Raw genomic sequence first — 21011 nt, 5'->3', positions numbered from 1 at the left:
CGCTCGCCCGCTGCTCGCAGCCCGTGTCCGCAGCTGCAGCGCCGGGGGCTGTGCTGGGGCCGCTGGGAGGGGCGGTGTCGGTGCGGGGCGCGGGGCCGGTGGCGCAGCGCGGGCGGGGGGCGGCGGTCGAGCGGGGGCGGACCCGGGCGTGGCGGGGGCGGTGCCGGGGCCGGTGCCCGGGCCGGGTCTCGGCGGTCGCTCCTGGTTGCGGAGTGGCGGCGGCAACGGGTGCGAAGCTGCGCGGGAGCGGCCGCTCCGAGCGGGCTGAGCCGATGCTGGCGGCCGAGCCCGCCGCTGCCGGAGCCATGTCCCAGCCTGAGGCGGAGCGGGCGGACAGCGGCTCCGAGCCGCAGCCGGAGCTGGAGCCGGGTCCGGGGCTCACCGGACGGACTCCGCACCGTAGCCGCAGCCGGCGGCCCTCGGGGCCCGATTCCCGACGCGCTTCCTCCCGCTTCAGCCGGCGGAGCTCGGCCGAGCTGGAGCTGCTGGGGTACCCGGCACCGGACGGGGTGCGCGGGGGGTCGCCGCCGCCGCCGCCGAGCGCTGTCGGGCTCCGGGAACCCGAGGAGACGGAGAGCGAGGAGGTGGAGACGCGGGCGGTCGCCACCTCCCCCGACGGCCGGTTCCTCAAGTTCGACATCGAGATCGGCCGCGGCTCCTTCAAGACCGTCTACAAGGGGCTGGACACGGAGACCACCGTGGAGGTGGCCTGGTGCGAGCTGCAGGTACGGCCCCTGCCAGCGCCTCCGCCCCTACCTGCCCGCACCCACAGGCCGGGGCGAGGGGCTCGAGAGAGGCTCTTGGACCCTCTTCTGTCCAGTTTCTCTGGCGTGTGCAGCCCTCCCCGCCCCTGAGCCCGCTGCCCACTGCTGCCTGCCTGGGTGCTGTGTGAGACCCGCGGGGCACTTCCCCGGGCTGGAGCCTGTGCCGGCGAGGGCAGGCACCCTCGAATCTCCGCTTCTGCCAGTCACTGTGGCGCCCCGCTGCAGTCGGGCCACAGCAGCAGGGCAGGGCAGGGACCTGCAGCTGGGTGCGGGCTCCCCTCGCTGCCTTGCACTGTGCTCATCACTGCCAGTGCCTCGGTGCCTCGTGGGTCTCCTGGCCCGGACCCAGACTCCTGTTTAGTGCCGCCGCTCCTGGCCCTCCTGCTCATCACGTGCTGTTTTCCATTTGCTTTCTTTCTTCCTGCACTGTGGAGCATGCCAGGGTGCCCAAGTTCTTGATGCCAGTCCCTGCTCTGGCACTTTACAGGTGCATCCGGGGCTGAGCATCCCACTGTCTTTCTGACGCTCACCAGCTCACAGCTTTCCCTCCAGGAGGGCAGCGAGGGCAGCAGTGCCCTCTCTGCATGCATGCCTATGCTTGTGCTGGAGCTGGCTCCTAGGTTTGCTCCGATAGCCCTTGGTGTGCTCTGGGGCGCGTGCCTGCAGCGAGCTGGGGCTGGCTGTCAGCCGGGAGCAGGGTACGACACGACCTTGTGCTCTCTGCCTGCTTGACCTTGGCTGAAGTAACGTACATGGTCACCTGTGTGTGGTTTCTGTGATGCTGCCAGGGGCTCTCTGCTGGGAGCAGCTGGACCTCTGGTTCCAGCTCTCTGAGGAGCGTCCCCATCTCCTCTCTGCTGCCACACTCCTCCATCTCCTTGGCTGCCCTGCAGCCTGACAGCAGGATGCTGAGAGCAGTGGTGATGGTGCTGCCTCCACAATGCCTTTGCCCCATTCAAGTGCTTTTGATGAGCCTGATCTTGTCCATGGAGGTGCACGGGGAGATCTGTTCTGTGGGTCTACCTTTTCTCCTTGGAGCCCTGGGAGGGGCTTTGGTTAAGTCCAAAGTCTCCCACAGGTTCCTGGCCCTGGGATGGCTGCTGTGGTGGGAAGGTCCAAGTCCTTGTTGACACAGAAAACCATGTCTTGCGAGTTTGTTGTCTTGTTCCTAAAAGCTCGGTGCAGTTGCAGTTTCAACTGCCTGGGCTGGGTCCTTGGGGTGGCTGCAGCCGAGCAGAGCAAGAAGAGATCCTGAGAGAGTGGTGGGTGCTTTCTAGAGGGGCTGACTGTGGCCTCTTAGTGAGGAAGGTGAAGATTTTCCCCCAATCCCAAGGGTTGCACAATTACTTCAGTTGTGAGAGCTCAGTTCAGAGCCAGCTCAGTTCTCCTGCCCTCATGGCCCCACAGCTCCATCCAAATACCCCTGAACCCCATTGAGTCCTGTGTCCCTTCAGGTGGCAACCCCTGACTGGAACAGGCTCTCCTTGGCGAGTCCAGGACCTTCTCTGGATGAGTCAGCTGTCCCCAGTGCTTCCCACTCAGCTGGCTTCATGTCCCTCCCTGTGGGTCTCAGCCCCATGTCACAGCTGTGCCCCAGCTCCCCTGCACAGCAGGGCTGGCACATGTCTCGTTCCCTGCCCCGCTGCTCGTCCCCGGGGCTGTGTGCAGGCAGTGCTGGTGTCTTGCGAGGGGCTGCCGAGGGGATGAGGCTGCACCGTCTCAGGTGGGGGGGGAAAGGGAGTTGGGAAGCAAAATGCTGCTGTGCCCCAGTCCAGCAGGCACGTGCTGGCCCCCTTGCTGGTTCTGCGAGCCGGCCAGGCAGGAGTGGCGGAAGCCACTCACTTGTCCCCTGGGGCTGGGTGTGGAGAGGCTGGGGTCCAGGCTGAGCTCCTGCCAGGGACCCTCCTGTGAGCATCCCATGGTGTTGGAAGACCTGGCAGACCTGACTCCTCTTGGCCCACCCCCTCCCATGGGAGCTCAGCCAGGTCCCTGTGGGCAGCCCCAGCCCTGCTCCCACCCCATGCCACCCTGGTGCCTGCCCCTGCAACCCCTCTGCCCCAGCCCTCTCCCCTCCCCACCCAGGATTTGGCTCTGTTCCGCTGACTGCTCTTTATCCAGTGTCTCTTGTACCCAAATCTGTGTCCCACAAGGGGCTAAGAGCACAGATGCAGACATTTAGAAGTTTGTTTTTCAGCAATCATGCAAAGAATTGGACACTGTGACACAAATCCAGGATTTGGAACCACAAATAAAAATGGTTGTGGTTCTGCCATTTTAAAAATAGCTTTGTCCTGTGCATTTCACAGTTCTCCTTCTATTGCCTTTCAATTCCAAATGAATACTTAACCTCAGGCCTGACCTGTTCTGCACCAGAGAACCTGGTTCAGCTGCTGTGACGGATCCCAATCCCAAATCCCAGCTCTCTCTTCTGTCCTCGCCTGTCCTTCCCTCCACAGAGCCTGGCGAACTGGAGTCTGGTTTTGCCTGTCTTCTGTCTTCCTGTGAGACCCCTCTGGGGACCTGCCCATCCCTGTCCCCTCTCCTGAACGCAGCGTCTGTCTGTGCCTCCCGCCCATGTCCACAGCCCCACTGTTTGTGCTTTCCAGCTTTAGCCTGGCACTATTTCTGTCGTAGGTGCTGCGGGCAGTGGGGAAAGAGGAAGCAGGGAGGAAGCCAGAGGCCCAGAGCGGGGTCGGGCTGTAAATACCTAACTGTGTGATTTTCCTGTGGAACCCCTTGGGGTTCCCCACTGGGCAAAAGCATTCTGGGCAGCAGGCACTGCTGTGCCTCCCCTGGCTCCGGCACCCAGGTTGGACAGGTAACCTTAGCCAGCAGCCCCGGGGCTGCAGGGCACCTTGAGTGTGTGCTCACATGGCTGTGAGCACGCACAAGCTCCTGCTCGGCGGGGCAGACCCACAGGGAGAGCAGTGAGGCGCTGGCATCCACTGCTGACATAGAGCTGGCTCCTCTGCGAGGGGCTCGGGACCGCCCTGTGGCTGTGGACGTGGCTGGAGGGAGAGTGCTGGGCACTTTCCAGCACTGGCTCTGTGCCCCACCGTGGTGTTGGTCTGAATGCCCCTCCAGAGTGCAAGTGTCAGTGCAGAGCCAGGGCCCTTGAGGGCTGTGGGAGTGGGAGAGCCCTGTGAGCGCTGCAGAGTGCCCTGAGCACCAGCGCTGCCAAGCTGGGGACAGCCTCCTGCTGCAGAGGCAACAGCCGTCCTCGGCCACTCGGCCCCACCCTCCCTCCTCCTGCACTGGCCTCAGATCCTGGTGTTGGCTGCGCTGGGCTCCTCGGCAGCCAGCTCCTGGCTCACAGGATGGGCTGGACCATTGCCACCCAGCTCCTCACCGTCCCCATGCCACCATCCCCAGCGTCCTCCTCCGCCCTGTGCTGATGCTGTTAGAAGAGGACATGGTGTGCCCATGCTGTGTGGCGTGTCTGTGCTGGCAGCACTGTCTGCCCTGCCCTTCGTGGTGCTCCTCCTGCCAGGCTATGGCCAGGCTGGGCTCTGGTGCCCACACTCAATGAGGAGAGTATCAGCACGCACAGGAGTGGGAGCTGCTGCCACTTTGGTCATGAGGAAGGAACAGTGCCAAGTGAGCCCAGCAGTCCTGGCACAGGCTCGGGGGGCATGCTTGGCTCCCCCAGACCTTACTCCAGGCACTCTGGGAGAGGTGGCCTTGTGCTGGGGTTCTGCCTGGAACTGGGCATGGCACAGTGAGGGCTGCGCTGGCACAACTGCTCCGGTTGGGGTCCACGCTCGCTGAGCTGGGAGAGCCGTGGCCACCCATGAGTCCCCACCTGCCCCAGTTCACAGCCAGTGTCAGCTTCCTCATGCCCTTGCAGGTTTTTGGGGTGCAGTGAGGCCTCTGGACACCTCTTGGTGAGGAGGAGGGGGCCAGAGGGGTGGCGGTGGCCGTGGCACTGGGCAGGACAGCCGGTGTGTGCTGCTGGCCATGCTGGGGTTCGGGTGCTGTTTTCCTCCTCGCATATGAAAGGTCCCATTCATCCCGTGGCAGCAGGCTCAGGTTCTCGTCTGGGCTGAGCCTGTCCCTGAGCATGTATTAAATGTGGGGGGATTATGGAGCAGCTCCAGCCAAGCCATGGGGCCGCCTGTGATGCAATAAAAATATTACGAAAGCTGACGGGGTTGATGGATGGTGGCCACTGGCCAAGCACAGCTCTGGCAGCACTGGTGGTGGGAGCTCTGGGGCAGCTCCAGTTTCCTTGGCCTCTGAATGTGGGCTGGGCAGGGGTCCCAGCTTGAGGCCCCCAGGCTGAGCTCCTTGGGACCCCAGGCAGTGGTGGAGTTATCACTGCTCCTGCTCCTGCCCAGGGCTGAGCACTCGCAGCTGCCCCACTGGGGGCTGGACCCGGCTCCTCTAGCTCTGGCCAGTCAGCTCCCCTCTTCCTGCACCCTGGGGCTGTGCCCCTTCAGGATGAGGGGGCTGTCCCCTCCGCTGGCCCCTGCCCCAGCTGCAGTCAGCACCCTCGGCTTGTGTTTCTACTTTAATTAACTCGAGCAGGAGAAACATGGAAAAACTCTGGCTGGAGCCTCCCCCTGCCTGCTTTCCCCAACAAAGGCCTCATTGAGGCTGGCCCAGCACCCGGCCACACAGAGCCCAGGGCTGGTGCTGCCCTGGTGGGGGCACAAGAGCCACGGCCATCGGGTCTGCACAGGGCAGGATGGCAGCAGCTCTGCAGAGACCCCACACATCCCCTCCAGCTGCAGGCTAGGGTTCCCTGCCCTGAGGCAGGGTGGTGGGCTCCAGCTGGGGGCTGAGTGAGGGGAGGGGGGATGGGTGGTCCCAGCACAAGGCAGTGGAGAACTGCAGGGGTTCCTTGGTGCCCCGTCTGTCGTGCACCCACCCAGAGTGGTGGGCAGGTGGGGGACCACAGTGCAGGGCAGCCCCAGCCATGTGTGAGCCACGGTGCTAGGGCACAGCAGGTCTGACCCCAGCTCTGCACCGGGGCCACAGAAGCCTCCTCTGTCTTGCCTGTAGGGAGTGGGGAATGGGACGTGAGGGTCTTTTGTAGCCAGGGCAGCCCCCTGTGCTCGGCAGGACCCCGTGTGCCCCCCTCACACCCTCACTGGCTCCCACAGACGCGGAAGCTGTCGAAGACGGAGCGGCAGCGGTTCAGTGAGGAGGTGGAGATGCTGAAGGGGCTGCAGCATCCCAACATTGTCCGCTTCTACGACTCCTGGAAGTCAACTATCAAAGGCCAGATCTGCATCGTGCTGGTCACAGAACTCATGACGTCCGGCACCCTGAAAACGTGATTGGGGCGTGTAGGGGAGGGAACAGGGTCCCTACCGAGAGGCTCTTTGTTGCTTGCCCTGTGTGGGCATCTGAGTCCGGATGGGCTTGGCATGGCAACAGGAGGAGGGTGGGCTGGAGCCAAGGCTGGGGCATGAGTCTGAGCCCCACAGGTCTGAGCCCCGTTGGTCCCTGGCAGGTATTTGAAGCGGTTTAAAGAGATGAAGCTGAAGGTGCTGCAGCGCTGGAGCCGGCAGATCCTCAAGGGTCTGCACTTCCTGCACACTCGCTCGCCCCCCATCATCCACCGTGACCTCAAGTGTGACAACATCTTCATCACGGGCCCCACGGGCTCTGTCAAGATTGGTGACTTGGGCCTGGCCACGCTCAAGCGAGCCTCCTTTGCCAAGAGTGTCATAGGTGGGGCCGGGCTCGTGGGAGCTGTGGGGGCTGCAGGGGGTGGGGGTCCCAGGGATGCTGAGCTCTCCTGCTGCCTGCAGGCACCCCCGAGTTCATGGCGCCAGAGATGTATGAGGAGAAGTACGATGAGGCAGTGGATGTCTACGCCTTCGGGATGTGCATGCTGGAGATGGCCACCTCGGAGTACCCCTACTCTGAGTGCCAGAACGCCGCCCAGATCTACCGCAAGGTCACCTCGGTGAGGCCTGGTCCCAGCTGTGGGTGATGCTGCTGGCTGATCCCACAGGAGCCAGGACAGGGGGCTGGGGGGATGGTCAGCTGGAGCTGTCAGGCCTTGCTGCTGTCAAAATGTGTCACTGTGCAGGCTGTGTGAGTGGCTAAAGATAGCCTGGGCGGTGAGGGGTTGCTCTGGCAGGGCATGGAGCTGTGGGTGGTGGGGCCATGGCTTGGCCAGACCCCACATCCCTGGCTCTGCACCAGCCACTGCCAGTGTGTTAATGGGGTGGAACGGGAGCACGTCTGCTCGGCCACGCTGGCCTGGGGCACTGCAGCTGCCCTGACCGGTCATGGCTGGCTCCTGCCAGCTCCTGCCTGCTGGGATGGAAACTCAGAGCCCTGGGGCGTCCTGGCCCATGCAGGCACACGTGGCCTGGCCACAGGAGCCATGCAGAGCTCGTGGGGCCCTGGGCTGGTTCATCCCTGGGCCCTGGGAGCCCCATGCTGTGGTGGGTTGGTACAGGAGGTGCTCACTCTCGTTACCCCCAGGGCCTGAAGCCCAGCAGCTTCTACAAGGTGAAGGTGCCAGAGCTGAAGGAGATTATCGAGGGCTGCATCCGCATGGACAAGAACGAGAGGTGGGGGCAGAGCGGGGCCTGGGTGGCAGGGTCCCCCTGGCTCCGAGCCTGCGCTGAGCTGTGCCCTCTGCAGGTACACCATCCAGGACCTGCTGGAGCATTCCTTCTTCCAGGAGGACACAGGGGTGCATGTGGAGCTGGCTGAGGAGGATGACGGAGTCAAGTCTGGGCTCAAGCTCTGGCTGCGCATGGATGACACAAAGAAGCTGCACGGCAAGTACAAGGACAACAACGCCATCGAGTTCCTCTTTGAGCTCTACAAGGATGTGGCAGAGGAGGTGGCTCAGGAGATGGTGGGTACAGAGATGGGGGAGCCCTGGGTGCTGTGGGGCCCCTACTCCCCGAAGTGACGAGCTCCCTCCTGTGTAGGTGGTGCTGGGCTTTGTCTGTGAGGCGGACTACAAGCTGGTGGCCAAGGCTGTGCGGGACCGTGTGGTCGCCATCAAGCGCAAGCGGGAGAAGCTGAAGCGCGCCCAGGACGCGCCATCACCCGCAGAGCCAGAGCAGCCGCCAGGTGTCCTGCGGCTGCTGGAGGAGCTCAAGTCCCCGCTGCCACCTGGTGCCCCCACGCCTGCCCTGGCCACCCCTGGCTCTGGGGACTCCGTCTTCAGCAGCACCTTCCCCCTGGAGCCTGAGGAGCCCGAAGCTGACCAGCACCAGCACTTTACCTACCGGCACACCAGCTACTCCTCAGCCACCTGTGCGTAGGCACCAAGGGAGCAACAGCCGGGTGGGCAGCAGGGGACCTGGGGCGGGAGGTGGGTGGGGGGTCCGTCCCCTTCTCCCAGCCCCACAGCCCTTTCCCAGGTGCCCAGCCAGGGAAGGGACTTGCTTCGGTTCATGCCAGCACTCCTCCGCAGCCGACTGTGAGACGGATGGGTACCTGAGCTCCTCCGGCTTCCTGGACTCCCCGGACCTGGCCCCTCGCAGCTTTGTGGCAGTGGAGCCCACCAGCCCACGGCCCACCCGGCCTGTGCGCTGCTTCCCCACGGTGAGCAGGGCCCCGCGGGCGGGCGGGAGGGGGGTCAGGGCAGCTGCGGCACCGGCTCACCCCGTCCCCTCCCTGCAGAGCATCGCCGTGCAGCTGCCCACGGAGCGCCTGCCCCCCGCCAGCGGCTTCTCCTCCTCAGTGGACAGGTGAGGCTGGGGGGTCGGGCGGGGGCTGGACAGGGAGTGTGATTCTTGGGAATGGCCATGCTGATGCTCCGGAGCTGGGGCTTCCTGCAGCTACACCTCAGATGTGGCATCGGGCATGAGTGATGGCTGTGAGGGGCTCTCGGCCAGCGAGCAGAGCTCCAAGCTGCCGCCCAAGCGAGCCTCGGGGAAGCTGCTGCGGCGCCGAGCCCGCTCCAGGCTGCGCATCACCAACGTGAGTGCCACAGGTGCCAGGCGGGTGCCAGGCGGGTGCCAGGCGGGTTCTCCTGGGCTGAGCCAGCCCTGCTGCCCACAGATCTCCGACAAGAGCGACCGAGTGGTGGAGTGCCAGCTGCAGACCTACAACAACAAGATGGTGACCTTCAAGTTCGACCTGGATGGAGACAACCCGGAGGAAATTGCAGCCGCCATGGTGAGAGCAGGGTGAGGGTGAAGGTGGGGTCTGCCTGGCCGTGCTGGGTGCTGACCGGCCCCTCCACCCTCAGGTCCACAATGAGTTCATCCTCAAGTCGGAGCGGGACAGTTTCATCAACCGCATCCGGGACATCATCCACCGCGTGGAGACCCTGCTTCGCAAGGATGGGCGCAGCAGCACCGAGCTGCCCAAGGGCCCCGAGGCTGAGAGTGCTGTGGGCAGCCCCGTGAGTGCCAGCCTGGCCCTGCCAGTGCTGGGGAAGCTGCTGATGCTGAGCATGGCTTGGGGTGCTGCCTGGCCCCAGGGAGTCCAGGGGGAGGGGGCTGGGGTGCAGGGTCCTCCTGCGGTCACTTGCCCGCTCCTGTGACAAGTCAAGGTGCTCCCCAGCCCAGAAGAGTCTCCAGCTCCTGTCCCCACAGGTGGTGGGGCCCAGCGGGGGCTTGGCACAGCCTGGCTGGGGCCTCTGCCCCAGTGCTGGGCTCAGCTCATCCTTCTCGCAGGTGGACCTGCAGCTGCAGGGGCTCTCACGCTCCATCTCCTCCTCATCCTCGCTCAGTGGTACGTCTGTGCCCCTGTGCAGGCCCTTCCTGTCTCCCCCAGGCCCCATGCAGGGCAGGTGATGGCCTCAGCCAAGCCCAGAGGGTCTCAAAGGACATGTCCTGCCCCAGCTGAGCCTGGCTGTCACCCCTATGCCACAGACCTGAGCTGCACCAGTCCTAGCCTCCCTGTCCAGTCCCCTGTCCTGCCGTTGCTGAGCCGCTCCCCATCGGAGACCAACCTGGCCAGTCCTGTGGAGCCGCTGGCAGCCCCGGCACCCCTGGGGTCCCCCACAGGTACCAGCGCTGGCAGCATGGGCATGGTCATTGCACTGGGGCTGCCAGCTGCTCGCTGGCTTGAGGCTCCGGGGTGCCTGGACATGGGGTCTGAGACAGCCCTTGGGGACTGCTCCTGATGCTTCCCTCTCTGCAGGCTCAGCCCAGACCTGGCCTCTCGTCTCGATGACTCCTGCCTGGCTGACATCATCACCAGCACTCCCACTGACCCCCCCAAGGACCCCAGGGGGGCCTGTTCCCCCAGCCCTGCCCCAAGCCCTCCTGTCCCCACAGCCTCTCCCCACATCCCCTGTCCCCTATGAGCCCAGCAGTCCCCTGAGCCCCCCTGTGACCAGCACACCCTTGTCCCCCACTGCCCCCCTCTTGTCCCTGGCCAATGTCTTCTCCCTGGCAGTGATGACCGTGGCCCACACTGTCTCCTCCATTGCCAGCTCAGGCGGGCACCTCTACCCACCAATGCTGCCACGGCCACAGAGTCTTGTCCTGGGTGCCCCACGCTTTGTCTACCCTGACCCCACCAGCAGAGACAAGCCAGTCCCACCTGGAAGTGGGACCCTGGAGCCAGTGGGATCTGATGTCCCCACTGCCGGGGGTCCCATATCCTCCCTTCCCTCAACACCAGCCCCAGTGTGCCCCACAAGCAGCGAGCCCATGGGGAGTCCTCTGCAGTTGCTGAGCACATCCACATCTGGGAGTCCAGAGGGCAGCACGGTGAGTGTGGGTGTGCAAGGGCTGCCCAGGGCTGCTCGAGGTGGAGCTCAGTGTCAGGAGGGCTGGGTGGTTGCTGCAGATGCTGCCCTGGGATGGGATGGAGCCTCATGGCTTGTGGAGCCACTGGGATGCAGGGAGGGCTGAGTGGGCAGCAAATCCCAGGGCACAGAAGCAGCAGGGGGAGGAGAGGACAGGAGGACTGGGGTGGGGCTGCTGATGGTGCTCAGGTGCCCACAGGTGCTGCCCGGTGCCCCCAAGCCCAGCCACTCTCTGATCATCTCGGAGGCACCAGCCCCCAGCGTGCCCAAGGCCCAGCTCTCGCCCATCAGTGAAGGTAAGGTGGGGCAGGGCCAAGGCTGTGCCGTGCAGCCGTGCCTGTGCCAGGGCACCGCAATGCCCCGGCCAGCCCATGTGCCCTGAACCCCACCAGCTGCCCCTGTCCCCAGCAGAAACCAAGCCCCAGGTCCTGGGCCGGTTCCAGGTGATGCCAGCCAAGGACCTGGCTGTGACCTCTCCAGTGCTGGGCAGCAGTGACGGGGAGCAGCACAGCACGGAGCCAGCAGCGAGTGGCTCCCCGCCACCCGTGGTCCCTGACACAGGCCACAGCTCAAGCAGTGACTTGGATGTGGTGCTGGAGGCAGCGGAGCAGGACCCCAAGGCTGAGGAGGTGTCAGCCGAGGGGGGCACGGTGCCTGTGGCACCAGTGGGGAGCGACCGGGAGGGCCCTGGGGAAGAGAGCACAGAAAACGTTCCGCAGGCCATGCTGAGCCAGGTGTGGCTGAGCTACTCTCGCAGTTTGTCCTATGTGAGCAGCGATGACACTGAGAGTGAGGACGAGGAGATCTGGGAGGAGCTGCAGAACCTGCGACAGAAGTGAGCAGGGGGGTGGGCTGCATCTGGGAGGTGACAGGTCTTCCCACCCACCCCGCGTGCGTGTTCGCTGTCCCTTCCCCGAGGCCCCACTGCCAGCCCCTGTCTTCTCCCCAGGCACCTGGCTGAGGTGCAGCTGCTGCAGAGCGCCCAGAAGAAGGAGATCGAGGAGCTGTACCTGCGGATGGGGAAGCAGCCACCGCCGGGCATTGTCTCGCCCGCTGCGATGCTGTCCAGCCGCCAGCGCCGCCTCTCCAAGGGCAGCTTTAACCCCTCCCGTCGCAACAGCCTGCAGCGCCTGGAGCTGGCGCAGCCCCCAGGTGCCGGCCCCGCTCCCCACTCCCCGCAGGGCCCCCGGGCTGGGCGGGGGCCGCAGGACGGGGACCCCCGGGCTGGGTGTCGCACAGGCCCGTGCCCTCACTCAGGGCCGCTGTCCCTGCAGGCATCATGCGCCGTAACTCGCTGAGCGGCAGCAGCACCGGCTCGCAGGAGCAGCGGCTGAACAAGGGGGTGACCTTCGCCGACGACCTCGGCCGCATGGTAAGGGGCAGCGCCCAGCCCACGGCCTTCTCGGCTGCTCCCGCGGCTCTCCCGGCTCACGGCTGCTTCTCTCCCCAGTAGCTGGCTGGCCAAGACTGACTCCATGAACTACCTCATCCAAGTGCCTGCGTCCCCAGGACGGGCAGAGCCCCTGCACCTCCCGGAGGGCAGTGCCAGCCCTGGAGAACCTGGACTCCCCGCTCCCCTTGGCTGTGGCCTGCAGCAGGGCAGCCGTGGGCTTCGCAGGAGCGGGAGTGCTGGCCTTTTGCAGGCCTGTCCCACAGGTGCTCTTTGCTGGAAGACAGGTGCCAGGTGTCTCCACCCCTCGTGGATGGAAGGAGCTGAGCCCGCCCTGAGGAACCCCGGCTTGTCCCCTGCCAGCTCAGCCTTGCACCAGAGCCTGCCCACCCTGCAGAGTGGCTTGAGTGCCCTGTGGCCCTGTCTGCTGCAGCACCAGGAGCAGCAGGATCCGGGAGCACTTTGTTATGAACTGGTGTTTGGAAAGTGTTTTCATAAACATGGATTGAATACAAACTGTGTCTGTGTGTGTGTCTGTCGGGCAGGACCCGTGGCTGCATGCCTCACTGCGTGATGATAGAGAGCAGAACAGAAAATCCCCCCTCAGCAGCCCCTGAGCGGGACAAGATCTTGAGCTGGGCTCAACCCAAGACATTCTTGACAACGGGCACTGACTCGGTCTCCAGTGAGAGGATTTATTGTGGGGAGTGGCGGGAGCCGGGTGTCCCTGTCCCTCCCATGGGCACGGCCCCGGCAGAGGCCCCAGGGCGGGGTCTGCCCGCGGGGGGGCCCTGCCTGCGGGGAGCCCCCGGGGCCTTCTCCGGCCGACGCACAGCAGGGGGCAGGCCCGAACCCCTCAGGCGCGGCTGCCCCGTGCCAGAAGCCCATCGTGCCAGGCGAGGGCGGCAGCTCAGTCACGGGCCGGGCCGGGCCGGGCCGGGCCGGGCGCTCCCCGCTCAGCTTGCGGCGCCCTCGGCTCGGGCCCGGGCCCGCGCCCGCGCCGCCTCCGCCTCCTGCTCCAGCTCGTCCAGGAACCGCTCCTGCGACACCGAATAGAAGGTGTAACCGTCTGCGGGGGGAATTAAGGAAAAGCAGCGGGCGCGGCCCCGGAGCCCCCCGGCCCCACCCTGCCCCGGCCCCGGAGGATACAGATGCCAAACGTCACCGCGCCGATGCCGAGCGCCAGCAGCACGTTGCGGCTGCGGAGCCGGCGCTGCAGGGCGCGCTGGCGCTGGGCGTGCTCCACCTGCGCCATGAGGCGGCGCTGCTCGGGGCTGAGCCCCGGCTCCCGGGCCGGGTCGATGCGCCGCGCGAACGCCGCCGCCTCCCCGGACTCCCCGGACTCTCCGGGCGCCGCCATCTTCCCCCGCCTTCTTCGTGCGCCGACGTGACGCCACATCCGGGAGGGGCGCTGGCCAATCGGAGGGCCCGAGCGGCGCGCGCCGTCGAGTGGTTGGCTGAGGCCCAGCGCGTGCCCGTCGCGGCATCGGCGCCTGCTGATTGGCGGAGCGGGGTCACGTGACGGGAAACGGCGCTGAGGCGCTGCAGCGCCGGGAGCCGCGTCTGGACCGGGACCGGGGCCGGGGCCGGGGCCGGGGCCGGGGCCGGGGCCGGGGCCTGCCCGAGCCCCCGCCCCTTCCCCGCCACCTGCCACCGAGGGGCCGTCCCCTCCCAGTGCGGTCTTCAGGCGGCCGGGAGGAGCTGGAGGAGCCCTGTCGCGGTCTGTCCCTGTGGGGCTGGTGAAATCATTGTCCTTACGGCTTCGGCCCTGACCCGCTAAATGGGGTCTCAGGTGCCATTGGAACCCCGGGGCCGTGACTCAGGCCCCATGTTCAGTGGGGTTGCTCCTGAAATTATTGAGGACACACTGATCCACTTGGCCACGGAGAACGAGCAGTACTTGAGTGAGCTGCCGGAGCAGGCTGGGTACTTCAAAGAGACACGGATCGTGGGTGAGGCTTAGCTACAGCAGCTCCTGGGGCAGGTGACAGCTGTACAGTGAGCTTCAGGAGACTGAAATGAGTGACTGCTGTGCTTTTTGTAGAATTTATATTCCTTCTGTCTGAAAAATGGCGCTTGGACCAATCGACACGGTACCACGCAGTGGAGTTACTTGAAAGGTAATAAGAGTCCTGAACAGCATTTCCCATTCTCTGATGTGGTTGTAGTGCCCGTGCCCTGTCCCACTCTGTTCCCCTCACACAAACCACACATGACTAATGTGCGTGTTGAGGGCTTTGCCTTTTCATTCCTTTAATCCAAATTATAAATTCTGTGTATAGTCTTAAGCATCAGTGGAATTGCCTTTCTTCCTTTTCCTCAGCAGACAGAACCGTTCTCTGAGCAATTGTGGGTTTTGTAGGTTCATGATCAAGCAGGTAGAGCAGATGTGTGATAACAGCAGGAACGCTAAAGGTCGTGACCAGGGGCAGAGGAGCAGCTGGAGCTCTGTGAGGGATCAGATAGCCAACACCTTTGTCCTGCGGCTCGTGTCGTGTGTTCAGCTCGCGAGCAAGCTCTCCCTGCACTACAGCGTAAGCCAGCTCAGCCTGCCCTTGCTTTAGCAGTGTGCTTAAACCTGCAGTGTATGAACCTCTCTTAAAAATAGATTTCCTTTTTGAAAGACAGTAGTGATAATGAAATGCCAAGGACATGACATTCCCTTTAGGGCAGGCAAATTCCTACTCATTCAGTAACAATTTGCTCTGTTCCCAGTGCTGGGGGGAAAAAAGTGCAGGAAAATCTTCGCCTGTGGTTGTCAAAAATCTTGTGTCTACAGGGGTTCACACCTGCCTGGGGATGGTTTATTGAGTGGAGGAAACCTGTGGGAAAGGTCAGAGCTGGATTTCTCATGCCAGCTCAAAGGACAGGCGGGTGAGCTGCAGGAGGAGAGAGGTGACAGGACACTTTGTTCCTACCAAGTGCTTTATTTGCCTGGAAGACATTTTGTCTCTTTTTTTTCAGAGAGTGACCAATGACACAGCTTTAAAATTTCTGCAATCCTTAAAATACTCCTACACTAAACAGGAGTTGCTGGAGTCGGAGCTTGCTGTTTTAAACACTCTGCACTTCCACATCAATGTGTCAACTCCGTTGGCCTACGTGGAATTGCTTCTGGAGGTTCTAGGTGAGAGTATCAGTCAGAGAGAACGGGAAGGAAGTTTTTTAGTAGGGTCATAGAGCTGCTGCCAATCTGAACCAAAATGTCTCGTATTACAGATTTTTGCACATGGAACTGTTCAGATTGTCCAGGGCTTCACTTTTTAGATAAGAACTTTGTCCTTTGTAGAATGTGATGAATGTTGTTGGACAGCCAGTCATGACTCATTCAGTAAAAGATTAAGAGTTTAAAGGCTGTGAACCTTGTGCCAGGCCACATTTCCTACAATCACTCACCATTTTCTTGGCTCTGGTCTGACAGCCTGAATTTCAGAGTGAAATTATATTGAGGCTCAGGGATCCTGTGGCATTCAGAGACAGGGCAGTTGTCCTCAGAACTCTCTGTCTCTCCATAATGGTACCTGACACTCCTGATTGAATTTAGTGGCCCAAAATGTGGGACTGATGGTGTGATCTCTGCCAGGATACAACGGCTGCTTGCTTCCTGCAAAACCCTTACACCAGCTGTGTGTAGAGCTACTGGACTTCTGCTACCTGACCAGAGAGACCATCTATGACACTTTGCTGAAGATTGCCATCGAAAACTCCACACCAAGCAAACTGCAGATGTAAGGGTCTTACCTGACAATGACTTAAAATAACCCTTTGGAATTAAAACCCTTAAAAAAAGCTAATAAATAGTAGCATAACTCTCATTATGCCATTTTGAGGTATGTTTTAAAAAAAAAAAACCAAACTAATTTGGGGGACATTCATCATTGTTTCTGATACACCAGTTCAAAGCAACAGCTGCTTCACAGGCAAGGAAAGTGTTTCACCTGGTTGTTAAAGTCCAGCCTTGCACTGTCAGTTCCAGCTACTGGTGTTGGGCTTTGGTTGGCCTGAATAAGCCAACATATCCTGGGCATTGACAACTGCAGCAGCAGAACTGTGAAGCAGCGTTTTACACCTGAACACACTTTTCCTTCTGCAGAGCCAAGTTTTTAACAGTGAAGGAAGATTTCATGCTCTTGGCTGTTGGAGTCATCAGTACAGGTGTGTTCATCCTGAGCCCTGACCACTGGGAGCAGGTACAGTCGCTGCTGAACACGTTGGCTCTACGGGGACACAATGCCAAGGTGGTTTATCTGTTTCAGCACAGCAAGGAAACGGGTGGGGCTGCACTGGGAGTGGCATGAGGGAGGGAACACTTCTGTCTTTTTAGCAGAAAGCTCGTGGGCCTCTGTCAGAGCTGAGGGCATGGGGCAGTTCTGTGTGCAGCATGTGCTGGCACTGGTGAGTATCCTCACCTTCAGTGCTTCACAGCCAGAACAAAACTCCACAGGCAACGTTTCACTGGCAGGTAGAGAAGCAATCTCATGGGACAACTCCCTGTGAAATGCACCCATGGAGCAGTTACTCTTGTTAGTCTGTAAACTGACGGCCTTTAGCTGCTGTATCTTTTCTTTTTTTCAGGTTGTGGAGCATTTAAACTGTATCACTGGCATTACTCCACAAAGCATTCTGGAGTTCTCCTACGCTGTGGTGAGGCGCATAGTTGGCAGCACCACACCCGAGCAGCAGCACAGGAACTGTGGAGCCAAATCTCCCAAGAACAGAGTTCTGCCTCAGAAATAGAACCACCCTGTCCATCCGGTCACTGGTGCAGCAGCAGGAACTGTCACACTGCTGACAAGTCTCTCCTCTGTGACACTGCCCAGGCACCAGGGATTCTGTGACAGCCCGTCAGGCACGTGTTAATTAGCAGAGCTCATCCTGCTGGGCATCGCACTCATGCTCTGAAGGGAGGCCCAACAGCACCATAGCGTTTAGAAATGCCCCACAAGATTTACTGTAAGAGCTGCATCTTCTAAGTTGTAAATCTAAGTTCCCTTTGACCAAAGAGACTCCTCAGAGGAGTCGTGTTTGAAAGGTGCTGCCATGCCTGGGGCTCAGCTGGGACCGGGATCGCTGGGAGCAGCTCTCACACCCGCATTACAAACGGGGCTGTGCTGTCTCCTCTCGCTGCTTTTATACAATCCCTGTCTCACCTGTGATTGTTCCCTCTCTGCCAGCACTTGGAGCCCGTTTGCTCTTGCCCTACCACAGCCAGCAGTGCCCAGGCTGCGTGTCCCTGTGAGTGCCAGGGGTTAGTGCCAGGGGTTTGTACTGGGCAAGGCACTGCTGGGTGAAAACACCTGGAGTAAGGAATAGCTTTATTGTTTCCTCAGTGCAGCCCTGTGCAGGAACAGGCTGCAGGAGAGATTACAGTGTTAAAATGGTATCAAACCTTGTGTAAGTTCAGTAGCACAAAGAAGTGCTGATACGACTTAGAAAATACTTTATTTCAAACTGTAGTTACTCTTCAATGACCAGGCAGAGTTCTGGGAGTTTTTTCCACATTGTTCCCTGTTTGTAATGTTCTGCTTTTCCAACCTTGCATTAGCTGTAACAGAGCAGCATCAAACTCACGGTGTTCTGAAGTTTGACAATGATTTACGTGCGTGGCCATAAACCCCAAAAATACCAGTTCAGAATCCATTTAATAGCTGAGTTTTATTCCGTTCAGCTCAATGATACAACTTTGCATATTGCTTTTCTATAAACTACTTGTAATAATGGTATTTTAAATAAAGTGTCTTGTGGATTTTTGGTATTGTAAACATTTTGTACTGGTTAATATTAAGAGACATATTAATTTGTCTTTCTCCAACACAATGCAGACACTCCACAGCTGCCAGGCCAAGTTCTGACCTCAGTTATTTGTTATAGAATTGGGATGAGACCCAGGCAAGGCCCCATTTCAGGTTAGTTAACATGAATTTTAGTGCTTTTGTCCATTGCTCTTCAGAGTTAAATTGTGTTTTAATTGAGTAAGAGCCACCACTGCCACCTGTGTCTTCAATCTTTCCTTTCTCCACGTCCATCCTGTATCACACACAAGGTTTAATTAGTGCATTCCTACTGCAAACATTTAATCTCACTATGACATCAAGCACTAAATTTTAAATCTGACATTCATGCTATCCTGTCAAAATACTTTGTTTTTAAAGGGAATTGAGCAGGCCTCAGGACTTCCCCAAGGGAGCTGGCTTTAAACTTCAATGAAGCTAGCAAACACACATCATAAAGAATTGCAGATGATTTCTGAAAGCCAGGACTGAAACAGCAAGCAGTGCTAGGGGGAGCATACTGGGGTTGACAGTTTTGTGGCAATACTCACCTGTAAGGCAAACAAAACCGAGTTTCACCTTTTTCCACTTCCTCTTTGAACTGTTGCACACAGTCCAGGAATGCCACCATGGCGTGATCAAACTTGTTGTCCCAGAAGAACCTCAACCCTCCAGAGCAGTACAGGGGGAGCTCCTGGAAAAGAGGTTTGTATCAGGCACACCAAGCACTTGTTTTTGATATGGTCAGTGCAGCTTTTTAACCTCACATGAAGCTTAAATTTGTCATGAGATGCTGAGAAATGGCTTGTGGCCCAGAGCAAGTGTGACTGGTTTTGTGCAAGTACCTGCCATGTGTGGGCACGTGTTCCTGACTTCCACCAATCCCCAATCAGGCCATCTACCTGCCAATCACCCCAAAGCATGCCATCTGCCTCTGGCCAGGTGTAGTGTGTCATTCAACAGTTCTGTCACTTTTATCACCGCTGGCTGGCTTTGGAGTGAGATGGTACCATGTTGGAGGAGCTGGGGCAGCCAGCTCTCCTGGACTCCACATTCACAGGGACCAAGTTTGTTTCCTGCATCCCCAGCGTGACCAGGGCTCTGGCACTCAAGCTCAATGTCCCAGGATTTGTATGGGATCTCTTACCTTGGATTTGTCCGTGAGGGACTCCAAATACGAGTGGTTGCCATAGGGGATAAGACGGTATCTGAAAAAAGGAGACAGAATTCAAAGGCACCCGAGTCTGCCTGTCCTCTGGGCTGTAAGGGAACTGTGTGTGGTAGTGCATGTACCTCTGAAACTTCAGGCCCATTTTGTTGGCCAGGGCGTGCAGCAGCAGCACAGTCTGCCCCCAGGCAGCGTTGATCTCGTTCCACTCCACAGGAACGCTGGGGAGACGGCCAAGTCTGAAGTTATTTATTGTGCCAAACTGCCCGCTGTGCCTGTGATAAGAGAATTATAAATAAGTGTGCTGGGCTGGGAACAGCTCGGGAACAGCTCCTGGCCTGATAACCAAATAGGGGCTGTGTCCCACCGGCACTGCACACACAGTGCCAGCCATGCACACGGAGGGTTTGGGCCTGTTCTTAACAAGTCTCTGTAAATACCAAACACTTGTTCTCTTTTGGTTATAAAAACACAACAAAAACCCCAACCAGCCCCCCCAAGCTACCTGCTCAGTGAACCCCGATGCCAGTGTCACCGCTGGCTGGCACAGGGGTTCCCAGTGTGTTACTGGGGCTGGCGAAGGAGCCGTTTCCCAGTCCCACAGCCTGGCACACCTTACTCAGCTGCCACTCCTGGGAGGTGGCATTCATTGCTTTGCCTGTGAGCTGGCTTGCACCCTTCCTGTCAAATGCAGTGACTTAAACAGCCTCACACTGCAGATTCCAAGAAAATTGATGTAACATTCCAGTGTCTACATTACCAGATGTGAAAGGTTGCATTGAACACGTTGGTTTTCTTTAATTTATCCAACTGCATCTGGGCATAGCGCATTTGGTTGTCCACACTTTTCAGCTCATCATCCAGCTCCAGCTGTTGCCTCTTGAACTCACAGTATTCCTTCTGATACCTTTGAACAAAAGCAAGACAAGAAGGGCTGAGTGCTGGCTGCTACATCAGAGTGACAGCTCTGCAGGCCGCTTTGGTCGGGCCACCTTTCCTTCTGCAGAGAACGAGCCACTGGAGTTTGAGCACATTTACAGGTTTCTCATGTTACAACCTCATTTATCTGTTGCCTCCAACCCCTGCCACAAGCTGCAGCTGCAGCTCACTCACTGAGCCTCCTCCTGCTCCAGCCGCTCGGCCTCTGCCCTGACTCTCTCAAAGTCCTCAGCCACAATCTTGCGGTTCTTCTCAACATCCTCCAGCTCCTGAATCAGCTGCTCCTCCTCCAGTGCCAGTTCTTTCAGTTCTGTCTGCAGCTTCTCTTTATCATCCTCGTTCATCTGTTCCAGTATCTCCAGACATCTCCTAAAGGATGACAACAGGATTACCAAAACATGTATCCTGGTAAGTCCTGCACTGCCAGTCCCCAGTTCTGTGTCAGCCCCAAGCTCTCTGCACTGATCGTGCCTCAAGCTACAGCAGCTCTGTCTTGGGTCATTGCTGGATCACTCACTTGTAGTTCTGGCACTCGTTCTCTGTGATGTTGAGCTGTGTGTCCAGCTGGTCCAGCAGAGTGTCTGTGCACTCCTCACACAGTGGGTGATCCACATCCGTCTGCCCAGACATGATGTCAAAGAGGTCGCCAGTGACCTGCAGGAAGACCTCACATTAGTGCAAGTGAAACCACACTGCCTGCTGGTTTTCAGCAGTTTCAGTTTGCAGAAGTCTTCTTTTGCAGATCAAATATTAATTCAAATAATCTGGCTCACTGGAACTACTCACCAAACAAACCCCTGGAAAGCAAATGCTACGGGAAACTTTGCAGTTTAGTTTTGCAGAGCACCAAAAAAAACTGAAGCTCCATTCCCAAGCATCTGAGTTTACCAGCTCATGACCCACTTGCCTTCAGCCTCCGGCTGAGGTTTTCCATCGTGCCACCATCCGACGCCTCTCCGATCAGCGTGAAACTGTTGGCACTTTCCGTTGACATCATTCTTGGAAAGAACGTTACTGAGGTGAGTGTCAAGGTTCATGAGGAGGCAGCTCAAGTGCCACACCTGAATCTGGGGCTGGGTCAGGGAAAAGGGAGAGCAGGAGACTGGGGCAACCTGTGTTTTAGGGGCTCTGTCGGGTTTGTGCTGACCCGCAGTTGAGGAGCAATGCCCCAAGAATGCGCAGTTCTGTGTTCAAACTGCCAAGGAGCCCGAGGGCCACGGGGATCCTGCAGGGGAAACTCTAAGGGGTCACAGGAGCTCTCCCGTGTGACCTCGCCACCATGGGGGGGGGGGGG

At 59.6% G+C, this 21011-nt stretch overlaps 4 protein-coding genes across 6 annotated transcripts in view; 2 read left to right on the top strand and 2 right to left on the bottom strand.

The window, feature by feature from the left end:
- Positions 1 to 163: 163 nt before the first annotated feature.
- Positions 164 to 12355, top strand: WNK4 (WNK lysine deficient protein kinase 4). 3 transcript variants are annotated; one of them, XM_042027818.1, is made up of 20 exons: positions 164 to 725; positions 5870 to 6042; positions 6223 to 6443; positions 6524 to 6681; positions 7209 to 7297; positions 7371 to 7590; positions 7667 to 7997; positions 8158 to 8288; positions 8367 to 8434; positions 8525 to 8666; positions 8748 to 8864; positions 8938 to 9093; positions 9368 to 9425; positions 9566 to 9700; positions 9837 to 10411; positions 10649 to 10745; positions 10861 to 11284; positions 11399 to 11601; positions 11724 to 11821; positions 11903 to 12355. In XM_042027818.1, exons 1-20 carry the CDS (start codon positions 273 to 275, stop codon positions 11918 to 11920), a joined length of 3867 nt encoding a protein of 1288 aa, XP_041883752.1. In that variant the 5' UTR covers positions 164 to 272; the 3' UTR covers positions 11921 to 12355. The 3 variants fall into 3 exon arrangements, with proteins under 3 accessions (XP_041883752.1, XP_041883751.1, XP_041883753.1); XM_042027817.1 differs by having other exon boundaries at positions 169 to 725; positions 10858 to 11284; XM_042027819.1 differs by having other exon boundaries at positions 169 to 725; positions 10858 to 11284; positions 11900 to 12355.
- Positions 12356 to 12514: 159 nt separating this feature from the next.
- Positions 12515 to 13240, bottom strand: LOC121664503 (cytochrome c oxidase assembly factor 3 homolog, mitochondrial). Its single transcript, XM_042027828.1, has 2 exons — positions 12989 to 13240; positions 12515 to 12908 (listed from the first exon to the last, which is right to left on the bottom strand). The coding sequence occupies exons 1-2, from the start codon at positions 13236 to 13238 to the stop codon at positions 12796 to 12798; spliced, it is 363 nt and encodes a 120-aa protein (XP_041883762.1). The 5' UTR covers positions 13239 to 13240; the 3' UTR covers positions 12515 to 12795.
- A 184-nt stretch (positions 13241 to 13424) lies between these two features.
- CNTD1 (cyclin N-terminal domain containing 1) lies at positions 13425 to 16676 on the top strand. The gene is made up of 7 exons (XM_042027824.1): positions 13425 to 13791; positions 13884 to 13959; positions 14202 to 14373; positions 14804 to 14966; positions 15423 to 15567; positions 15933 to 16029; positions 16415 to 16676. The coding sequence occupies exons 1-7, from the start codon at positions 13620 to 13622 to the stop codon at positions 16574 to 16576; spliced, it is 987 nt and encodes a 328-aa protein (XP_041883758.1). The 5' UTR covers positions 13425 to 13619; the 3' UTR covers positions 16577 to 16676.
- Positions 16677 to 17475: 799 nt separating this feature from the next.
- Positions 17476 to 21011, bottom strand: part of BECN1 (beclin 1) — a 20815-nt gene continuing 17279 nt past the window's right edge. The window contains exons 3-10 of the mRNA XM_042027823.1: positions 20625 to 20717; positions 20235 to 20371; positions 19892 to 20086; positions 19539 to 19685; positions 18904 to 19053; positions 18758 to 18818; positions 18162 to 18304; positions 17476 to 17866 (exon numbers count right to left, since the gene is read on the bottom strand). Coding sequence (XP_041883757.1) covers positions 17698 to 17866; positions 18162 to 18304; positions 18758 to 18818; positions 18904 to 19053; positions 19539 to 19685; positions 19892 to 20086; positions 20235 to 20371; positions 20625 to 20717 — 1095 coding nt within the window. The 3' untranslated portion in view covers positions 17476 to 17697. The remainder of the gene's footprint in view (positions 17867 to 18161; positions 18305 to 18757; positions 18819 to 18903; positions 19054 to 19538; positions 19686 to 19891; positions 20087 to 20234; positions 20372 to 20624; positions 20718 to 21011) is intronic.

This window comes from Corvus kubaryi, unplaced genomic scaffold (assembly GCF_017639235.1).
Source record: "Corvus kubaryi isolate FWS band 111438036 unplaced genomic scaffold, C.kubaryi_AGA036_p1.0 37301, whole genome shotgun sequence".
NCBI classification, from domain to species: domain Eukaryota; kingdom Metazoa; phylum Chordata; class Aves; order Passeriformes; family Corvidae; genus Corvus; species Corvus kubaryi.
Note: the sequence above shows the minus strand (reverse complement) of the source record. Positions and strands in the feature narration are given on the sequence as shown.

Excerpts from the sequence above, each read along its gene's own strand:
- WNK4 (XM_042027817.1), top strand. The coding sequence starts at position 273 with ATGCTGGCGGCCGAGCCCGCCGCTGCCGGAGCCATGTCCCAGCCTGAG. Across the intron at positions 7,298-7,370 it reads CGCATGGACAAGAACGAGAG|GTACACCATCCAGGACCTGC; the intron begins GTGGGGGCAGAG and ends TGCCCTCTGCAG. Across the intron at positions 9,094-9,367 it reads AGAGTGCTGTGGGCAGCCCC|GTGGACCTGCAGCTGCAGGG; the intron begins GTGAGTGCCAGC and ends TCCTTCTCGCAG.
- LOC121664503 (XM_042027828.1), bottom strand. The coding sequence starts at position 13,238 with ATGTGGCGTCACGTCGGCGCACGAAGAAGGCGGGGGAAGATGGCGGCG. Across the intron at positions 12,909-12,988 it reads CGCGGTGACGTTTGGCATCT|ACGGTTACACCTTCTATTCG; the intron begins GTATCCTCCGGG and ends TTCCCCCCGCAG.
- CNTD1 (XM_042027824.1), top strand. The coding sequence starts at position 13,620 with ATGGGGTCTCAGGTGCCATTGGAACCCCGGGGCCGTGACTCAGGCCCC. Across the intron at positions 13,792-13,883 it reads CAAAGAGACACGGATCGTGG|AATTTATATTCCTTCTGTCT; the intron begins GTGAGGCTTAGC and ends TGCTTTTTGTAG. Across the intron at positions 13,960-14,201 it reads GCAGTGGAGTTACTTGAAAG|GTTCATGATCAAGCAGGTAG; the intron begins GTAATAAGAGTC and ends TGGGTTTTGTAG.